Source organism: Callorhinus ursinus, unplaced genomic scaffold, assembly GCF_003265705.2.
Source record: "Callorhinus ursinus isolate GAN/ISIS: 27379988/994484 unplaced genomic scaffold, GSC_fseal_2.0 scaffold9, whole genome shotgun sequence".
Lineage (NCBI taxonomy): Eukaryota > Metazoa > Chordata > Mammalia > Carnivora > Otariidae > Callorhinus > Callorhinus ursinus.
The window spans coordinates 6,065,674-6,075,003 of NW_027397071.1; the positions used below are offsets into that span (position 1 = coordinate 6,065,674).

The window sequence follows — 9,330 nt, forward strand, 5'->3', positions numbered from 1 at the left end:
GACATTCTTTCCTGCTTTGTCAAAAATAAGTTGACCATAGAGTTGAGAGAAACTTCTTATAAACATTTATTTTCACATTAATGTAGTTGGATTCAGAATGTGAACGATGTGAGGGCCATTGCTGTCTCCAACTGTAATCTTAAACATTAACTTCTGTGTCTCCACAGAGACGGGGTCCACAGCGTTCAGTTGATGTGGTTGTATCTTCAGTCTTCTTGCTGACACTTTCAATTGCTTTCATTTGCTGTGCCCAGGTAAGAGTTTCATATTTGTTTTAATGAAAAATGGAAATTCTAATATGGTTCACTATTTTAGATGTGTGTGTGTGTGTGAGAGAGAGAGAGACAAAAATTTATTTCTCAAGAGCAAGGTACTAGCATGGTTGTGTTGAAATATCTATTTTTTTAAATTATCTAAATTTCTTTTGCTATTTTGAATTCTTGTTAATTTTCCTTACTTTTGAAATGAGAATAAAGTAATTCTCATTACTCTAAGATCACTCTAATTTTAGTTGGCAATTTTTGATTGATAATAAGGCTGTCATGTCACAAGGGTTACAAAATAGTGATTTTTCTTTTTTTTTAAAGATTTTATTTATTTGAGAGAAAGAGAGAGAGAAACAGCATGAGAGGGGAGAGGGTCAGAGGGAGAAGCAGGCTTCCTGCTGAGCAGGGAGCCCGATGTGGGACTCGATCCCAGGACTCCGGGATCATGACCTGAGCGGAAGGCAGTCACTTAACCAACTGAGCCACCCAGGTGCCCAAAATAGTGATTTTTCTAACTCCATCTTTCCTTCCACACATTTGTTAGTTGTCACTCTATGGTTGATCTTTCCTTTGTTTCTTCTTCCTTCCTTTCTTCCTTTCTTCCTCCCTCCCTCTCTCCTTTCCTTTCCTTTCCTTTCCTTCCTGCCTGCCTTCCTTCCATTATGGACTCATATATTCTGATTTTTATCCAATAGATTGTAATTGATTCTCTATTTCTTTTAATGCCTATATTGTCCCAGATTTAGCCAGTCGGAGACCTCTGAAGCTCCCTCCTGAATACTTTCAATAGGTCCCTGTACCTTTTTTTTACCAGGTGGACCTTTGTGCTTTCTTCACTATAAGAAGTTACAGGCTTATTCTTGTATTTTTCCATTTATTGAGTTTTAACTTAATTCTACTGTGGTCAGAGAACATATTCTGAATATTTTCACTCTTCTGAAATTTGTAGAGGCTTGCTTTATTATCTGGCATATGGTCTGTTTCATTAAATCCCCATCAGCGCTTTGAACGAACTTTTATTCTGTTGTTTGGGTGAGCAACATTCTCTCTACGTAAATTAGATATGTTGCGTTGCCTGCATCTCCTACATCCTTACTCATGTTTTTGGTCTGCTTATTCTCAGCCATTGGCAGAGGTGTGTTCAATTCCACTCTGATGGTGAATTTCTCTTTTTTTCCTTTTATTTCTGTCAATTTTCACTTCAGATATCTTGAAGCTGACTTTTATGACCTTCATAGTTATTCTTTTTCTCAACCCAGGACCACATGGTGCATTTAGTTATCCTGTCTCTTTAGTCTTCTTTAACCTAGAAAAGTGTCGGGCTGTCTTTATCTTTCATGATCTTATGAAATGTCTCTGAATCTAATGTTTCTTAACTTAAAGTCTACTCTATTTGATATTAACCACACCAGCTGTCTTTTGATTAGTTTTTGCATGTTACCGTTGTCCACCCTTTAATTTATTTTGTCTTCATATCTGAGTCATGTTTCCTGTAATCAATATATCCTTTTTTTTTTTTTTTTTAATCTAGCTTCACAGTCTTAGTGTTTTGGATTGTCTGGCTCATTTACATTTAATGTAATTACCATAAATACAAATACTATTTAGTTCTTATTTGGTCTACCTGTTAATTTTCCTTTTTCTCTCCTTTTTTGCCATCTTTTATTAATCTAATATTTTATAGTATTCTATTTAATCATCTCTGTTAACTTGTTATATGTTCTTTTACTACTACTGACCTCAGAGATTACAACATACATCCTTAGCTTATTATAGTCCAATAAATTATTTATTTCTGCTCCCTTGATAATGCTAGAACCTTAGAACACTTTATCTCATTTACCCATTCACCCATTATTAGTCTTTCATTTAAATTTTACATATATTTTAAACCCACAAGATTATTATTTTTTGTAGTCAGTTATTCATTTATATTTACCTACGTATTTACCCTTTTCATTAGTTCTTGCATTTCTGTTTTTCTCTGGGATTATTTTCCTCCTGTTTGAATAATCTGCTTGGTGATGAATTCTGTTTTTGTTTGAAAAATGCCTTTTATCACTTTCTTGTTTAAAGGATGCTTTTGGTGAGTATACGTTTCTAGGTTGCCAGTTACTTTCAGTACTGTTAGGATTCTGTTTTCTTCTGATTTCCATGTTTTATCTTGAGAAGTCAGCTGTTTGTCTTATTGGTGCTCTTTTAAAATGTACTTTTGTCCTTTTAAATGTCCTTTAAAATGTCCTAATGTCTTTTTTAAGAGTTTTTCTTTGTGTTTGGTTTTATAGCCATTTGGCTGTGGTTTGTGTGTTACCTATTGCTACGCAACAAACCACCCTGCTGAAGAGGTGGGCCTAGGTTGCAACTAGCTGCTACTTTCATCCCCCAGTTATAATTGATTGGCAGGGGTGAACACTTGACCCAGGCTAAGCTAAATGTATCCCTCTTTTGGGACTTAGAACTGAAAAGCTGAGATAATAGTGGTGGACTTTGGAGAAGAAAGGTTTGGGGGTCAGTGGGGCCAGTAGAGTGCTATGATAAACCAAAGCTGGAGCAGGTCAAAGTTGAGGGGAGCAGTAACCAAGGGTCTTGCAAGGCAACAGAATTAGCTAAGAGGAGTGGTGATGTGAACCCAAATGGCCCTCAAGGAAGAGGGATGGAGAAGGGAGCTGCTCTGGGACTTCCTGGTTTTCCAAAGGCCAGCATTTGGTTTCAGTTAGGGTTCTCTGTATACTTTTTCAGTCAGTTCCATTTTACCTTGGGCTTTACTTGAATAAATTTTGAAAAAACCAAAGACTTTTACCAGAAAACTTGACACATAATAGGCATTTGATAACTGGTAACTGCTGCTGCTGTTTGTTTTGGAGTTACTACTCCTCAAATGGAGTAAAGAACCCAATCCTCAGGATTTTCTATGTTTTAAGAAGCTCTACTAGTCATATAAATGCAAACTTAATACTTTGAGAAATGGTCACCACATAATCATGAGTAGGCACACTACTGGTTAAAAGGCTGGAAATGTCTTTGTCTTATTTTACTTGTTGTATGTTTTCCTTCTTTGTTACTTCCAGACTTTTGCTGTCTTTCATGCAAAGGGAAAAACCAGAAAACTTAGAGAAATAGTGATAAAATAGAGAATGCTTCATATGAGTACTAAAACTCTCCTGCTTTGAGTATAAAATATTGGTAACTTATAAATCTTTTTAAATTGCTAAAGGAGTAACTTGAGACAAATGAAAAACTTAACTTTTTTTGGTCCTTTGTATAGGTTCTCCAAGGGCATAAAACTTTCCTGAATGATGCTTATAATTGGGAGTTTTTGATCTGGGAAACAGCTTTACTACTTTTCTTACTGCGTCTGGCTTCACTGGGGTCTGAAACCAATAAGAAATACAGCAATGTTTCAATATTACTTACTGAGCAGGTATTGATTTGTCCTTGTCAGTTTGGTTCTGTGGTTAGAGATGGCATAATAAGATCTGTGCAGAAGATTCAGGGTTGAGTCTAGGCTTAGCACTTTCTAGCTGTATGAACTTACAAGTCACTCTGCTACAATATGTGCTACTATATAAGTGTTTCCTCTTCATAAAATGAGGGTAATAATCTTCTCCACCTGTTCCCAAGATTGTAAGAATTAAAATCTTATGGACTGAAAGTATTTTGTATATTATAAAGGTATCTTTACTGGTGGTAATGGAGCATGTTTTTGATCTCATATTCCACATCAAGTATTAGATCTTTATAGTACTTGTCATTTAAGCATGTTTAATAAGCTTCTTGAATTTCTTCTGTATCAGCCATAGAATACATTCAGTGTTTGGAAAATGCTTGCTCTTTAGTATGTGACTGGATTTTAAGACTGGGAAATGTTTCTTATAAATACAGAGTAGTATAAAGGGGTTTTGTTTGTTTTTGATTTCATGTTTATCCATAAGTTATAAATAAAAACATTTTGGTATCATTACATTTTCTTTTTTTGCCTTAGAATTATAGTGGAGAATATTTCCTAGCAGAGAAAAAATAAGGAAATATAGCAAGTGAAAATCAGCAGCTATCTTCTTACATCCCATTAGTGTTTCCAAGGATGTTAGATTATGTGGGGGACACCAAAAGGAGTAAGGCAGAGCTTTTGAACTGAAGGGATGCACATGTTAATTGTTATAATTAGTATTATACTTTCATTGTTTTGATATTTAAGTTACTTTTTTTTTTTTTAAATCCACTAAGTGGCTTTTCTTTGCCAGATGTGACTGACTGGGCTGGGGGGTAGGGTATGTGACATACGTGTTCTATAGAAATAACTGCAGGAATTTCAAAATTTATTTTATTTGAAAATATTACTCTCGAATCTGCCAGACTTAATGCAGTATGTACCTATCTTTTTCTGGACATTTACCTAAATCTCTCCTTTTTCCCTTAGATTAATTTATATCTTAAGATGGAGAAAAAGCCGAATAAGAAAGAACAGCTTACTCTAGTAAATAATGTATTAAAGCTGTCCACCAAGTTATTGAAAGTAAGTAACACCCTGTGATACACTTTTACTAGCACTTAAATCAATGCTTTACTTATTGCAGGAGACCCTAGTAACAGATAGATGCCAGGCTGTGTACATTCAAAATGCCAACTTGATAGTTTGGGGTTAATGACTGTATAGAAGAAAATTTCTCATCTCGTTACCCAGGTTCTGGTTATTGCTGACGTCTGTCACATTTTTCAAATTAAGATTTTTTAAAAATCACAAATAACATAGCATGCAAACCCACCTTTAAACACTTAGCTAGTGGAAAAGTAGATGAAAGTCCCTTACAGGTTTTTTGAAAGCAGCTATTGAACATGAAGGAAAGATGGCTTGACGTAGTCATCCTCACCCAAGACCTAAAAAACAGCCCAGAAATCACTGGGGGCCATCGAGAGGCCATGGATCTCATCTCTGTTCTTTCCTGTTTTTGTAGGAGCTGGACACACCGTTTAGACTCTATGGACTGACAATGAATCCCTTAATCTACAATATCACACGAGTCGTTATCCTTTCTGCTGTCTCAGGTGTTATAAGTGATCTTCTAGGATTTAATATAAGAGTAAGTGGGACCAGTACTCTGTAGCATCTGCCTTAGTCTTAAAAATTACCAAATATTATAATCCTTGCTCTTCATCCTGTGTGTGTGTGTGAGAGAGAGAGAGAGAGAGAGAGATTGGGAGACTGGAGAGTGGCATGGAAAGAACTCTTGAGGTAAAATAGACATTTTGATGGTGGTGCACAGGCTTCTTAGCTTAGGTTTTCTTGTTTGACACAAGTAGAATAGACTGCTCTTGAATGGAACACAAAATCAAGTTTGAATCTCATGTCAATCTAGTAGCATGGGCTGGGGAACGGTCATCGTCTCACCTAGGGAAATACACAGAGGTAGAATGAATGAAAACCCAAGACCCATGAACTGCAGTATGTCATTTCTGACCCTGGGAATTGTTCGTGTTTCTTCTCTATGGTGTTCTGTGGTTGCTATTGTTTTTCTCATGTAAAGGGTTCTCGGTTCATAGTCATGTAAGTGCCCTGGAAACCCCAACTGTTGGTCTTAAAACTAACTTATTTTGGTGATTTTCTTTTCTTAGCTGTGGAAAATTAAGTCATAAGCTGAGCCATGTGCCTGGACTCTCTCCTTGCTGGCATCAGTACTGACCCATTAAGGAAGGAGAGGACTTGCAGAAACCATGGGACACCTACCTGCTTGTTCACACATAGAGGTGCCCTCAGCTCTGCCTAATCTTGTGAATGGTGTTTTCAGAGGAATAAATCTTTTTCCAGCGGGGCATGCATGCCAAAAATTGTATTTTCACTGTTTTCAAATATGAATAGTCAGGAGACTAAAGATCGTGCGTTGTGGGAACATAAGGACAACTTTCTAAGTTAGGAAAGTTGATTTGGGGCACTTCAGTGCTGTGACAGTTATATTTACTGCAAGTAGTCTTTTGGGTTACTATGGTAGATGCCTGACGCATGAAGAAAATATCCTCTCTTGGAAATGGCAAACTCAGTACTTTTCTATTAAGTCTATACAATTGGAGATTTCTTTTCTCTAGCAAAGAGATATCAAATTTAAACTATTTTAGGTTGAACCCAAATAAAAGAATTTTCTTGGAGAATTTCAGTTTCTAGGCTTTTTTTGTGTGTTGTTTCAGGGAAAAAAATAACCTTTAACCTGTGAATTTCAGTTAACGGTGGAGAAAATTTTAATTCGTTTATAGTTTTGAAGTTAATCCTAAGAACTGTATAGTTGTTGGGGAAAGAGACATGCATATAATGTGCCATGTAATTCACATACTCGTTCATGTCCATCATACAACATGGATTCCACATAAATCATCTGAGCTGTTGCCTATCACAGTGCTAAGTGAAGCATGGATAGTTTGTCTGTTGTACGACTCAAGGTACCTGATCCTCGGTTCAATTTCAGGTCCTTAGTGTCTGTACTCAGCCAATTTATGCCTTTGATGATTTGGATTCTCTCATCAGCATTCCCTGTTACACATACATGCATACACATACGTTAATGAAAACTCTCATAGCCTGCATACAATTCTTGCTCTTAAACCGTCTGCTTTGAAGAATCTATTGAGGCAAATTGAAAGCCTGAACATTTTAATGATAAGATTTTATGAATTTTTATTTTATCTTATTGTTTTATTGAAATAGAATTAACCTGCAGTGTTATTTTCAGGCATACAATATAATGTTTCAACAATTCTATACTTTAGTCAGTGCTCATCACATGGTAAGTGTACTTTCATTCCCCTTCATTTTGTGAATTTTTAGAAGGAAATAATTTAAAAACTTAGGTATTACATGGAAAGTATGTACCCACACAAAATCAGTGTATCAATTATATATATCCTAATGTGCGGGAAGATTTTTGAAGTTTAAAGATGAACTTCTCAAGAGTCCAGGGATTGAGGTCAGACCTTATCTGGGTTCATATCCTTGGCTCTGCAATTTACTAGCTTCATAATCTAAGGCAAATTACTTAAACTCTGTGCATCTTAATTTCTTCATCTGTTAATTGGGAATAACGACTACCTAATAGAGTTTTTGTTGTTGTTTTTGTTTTTTTATTATTTATTTTATTATGTTAATCACCATACATTACATCATTAGTTTTTGATGTAGTGTTCCATGAGTCATGGAGTTTTTAAGGTTGAATGAAATTATCATGTAAGGTACTTAATGCACCATATAGTATGTAGCACTTTGTAAATCCACGGCAAACGTTTGTTTTACTACTTAAGACCTTTAAGAATTCTTTCACCAATAGATTCCTATCTGTGAGGATAGAAACATAGGAAGCAGGGTTTCTGAACTAGGAGGGATTACCAAAAATTTGCAGCCATTTTAAATGCCGCATGAGAATTATGATTTCTTTTAAAGGTACAGCCCCATTATAGTGATTTTGCCTGTAGAAGCAATTGTTTTGTAAAGGCACTTCAGTATCTCATCAGATGACTCCTAGAAATCATGCTTTTACTATTTCCCATAAGGAACAATAGCAACTGTGTCAATGCAAGATTGAACTCAGTGCAAATTTCAGATGAACAAAGCTCATGCCTGTATCTTTTCTCCTACAAAAAAGTGCTGTTTGGTTTGTATTTGCAACTTTTACACAGTGAATTGTTTAGTTTAAATGCAGTATTTAGAATAGTTTACTCTGATGGGTTCTGTTACAGTTTAGATAGTGTATAATTGGTTTAAATAATTTTTTCAGGTGGATAAAATTATAAGTATAGTTGCTCATGTTGGAAACGGGAATCATTTTTTTTTTTAAAGATTTTATTTATTTATTTGACAGAGAGAGACACACAGTGAGAGAGGGAACACAAGCAGGGGGAGTGGGAGAGGGAGAAGCAGGCCTCTCGTAGAGCAGAGAGCCCGACGCGGGGCTCGATCCCAGGACCCCGGGACCACAACCCGAGCCAAAGGCAGACGCTCAAAGGACCGAACCACCCGGGCGCCCCCAACAGGAATCATTCTTGACTCCTTCCTCTTCCTCAAACCTCACGTCCAGGCACCAAGTCTTTGAATAACTGTCTTCTAGATATTTTTCTAATCAGTGCACTGTTCTCCATACCCACTTTTACGACCCCAGTCGATGTCACCATTCTTTGATTTTGTGAACAAGTTTGTGCTTCCTTTGCTCTTGTCCCCCAATGGGGGATATGGCCCCTTGTCCCCCAAGCCCAGTCTGTTCTTCTCAGAAAGTTAATGTGTCTTTCCTAAAATGCAACTCATCATTTAGAATCTACTAGTGGCTTACAGTTACTTTGAAGATGAAAATCCAAAATCCTTTTAGCAATGTGTACAAGGCTACCTTGTTGAGAAGGATTTTTGAATCTATATTTGAAAGGTATTTTTTGGGGGGCCTAAAACTCTAGTTTTAAAGGTGTTGTTGCTCTACTGTCTCCTGGATTGTGTTGTTTCTGACAAGAAGTCTGCTGTCATTCTTATCTTTTAAAACCTCTGCTGCTTTTAATTTAAGGTTTTTATCATCAAATTTGTGCAGTTTAATTATAATGTGCATTGGTGGAGTGTTCTTCATGATTTTTGTGCTTGGGATTTGTTGCACTTACTGGACTTGTGGATTTATATAGTTTAATTTGGGCTGTTAAAATTTTTTAGGAAAAAATTTCCTAAAATAAGTTTTCTGTACCCCACTCTCTCCTGCCTGCTTCCGGGACTCCAATTTACATGTATGTTAGTCTGCTTGAAGTTGTCCCACACCTTACTGATGTTCTGTACATTCCCCATCTTCTTTGTCTTTACTTTTGGATAGTTTCTGTTGCCATGCCTTCAGAGTTCACCAACTTATTCTGCACTAATTTGATGTTAGTCTTACCTAATGTATTTTTGTGGAAATTTGATTTTTTAAAATCTTTCATGTCTCTCTTTAATATGCCATTTCTTTTCTCTACCTTGTTTAACATAATATATTTATAATAGAAATAGTAAATAAGGACATTAAAAGAGTTATCTGTTCCTCATTTTTGGGTTTGTTTTTAATGATTGATTTTTCTTGTT

The 9,330-nt window shown here is 36.1% G+C and overlaps 1 protein-coding gene across 5 annotated transcripts in view; it reads left to right on the top strand.

Moving 5' to 3' along the window:
* The window catches only part of PHTF1 (putative homeodomain transcription factor 1), a 47,081-nt gene extending 40,674 nt beyond the window's left edge, over positions 1-6,407 (top strand). For all 5 annotated transcript variants that reach the window (XM_025872456.2, XM_025872452.2, XM_025872454.2 and 2 more), the window contains 5 exons: positions 168-254; positions 3,532-3,687; positions 4,684-4,779; positions 5,219-5,344; positions 5,877-6,407. In XM_025872456.2, coding sequence (XP_025728241.1) covers positions 168-254; positions 3,532-3,687; positions 4,684-4,779; positions 5,219-5,344; positions 5,877-5,897 — 486 coding nt within the window. In that variant the 3' untranslated portion in view covers positions 5,898-6,407. The remainder of the gene's footprint in view (positions 1-167; positions 255-3,531; positions 3,688-4,683; positions 4,780-5,218; positions 5,345-5,876) is intronic.
* Positions 6,408-9,330: the final 2,923 nt, after the last annotated feature.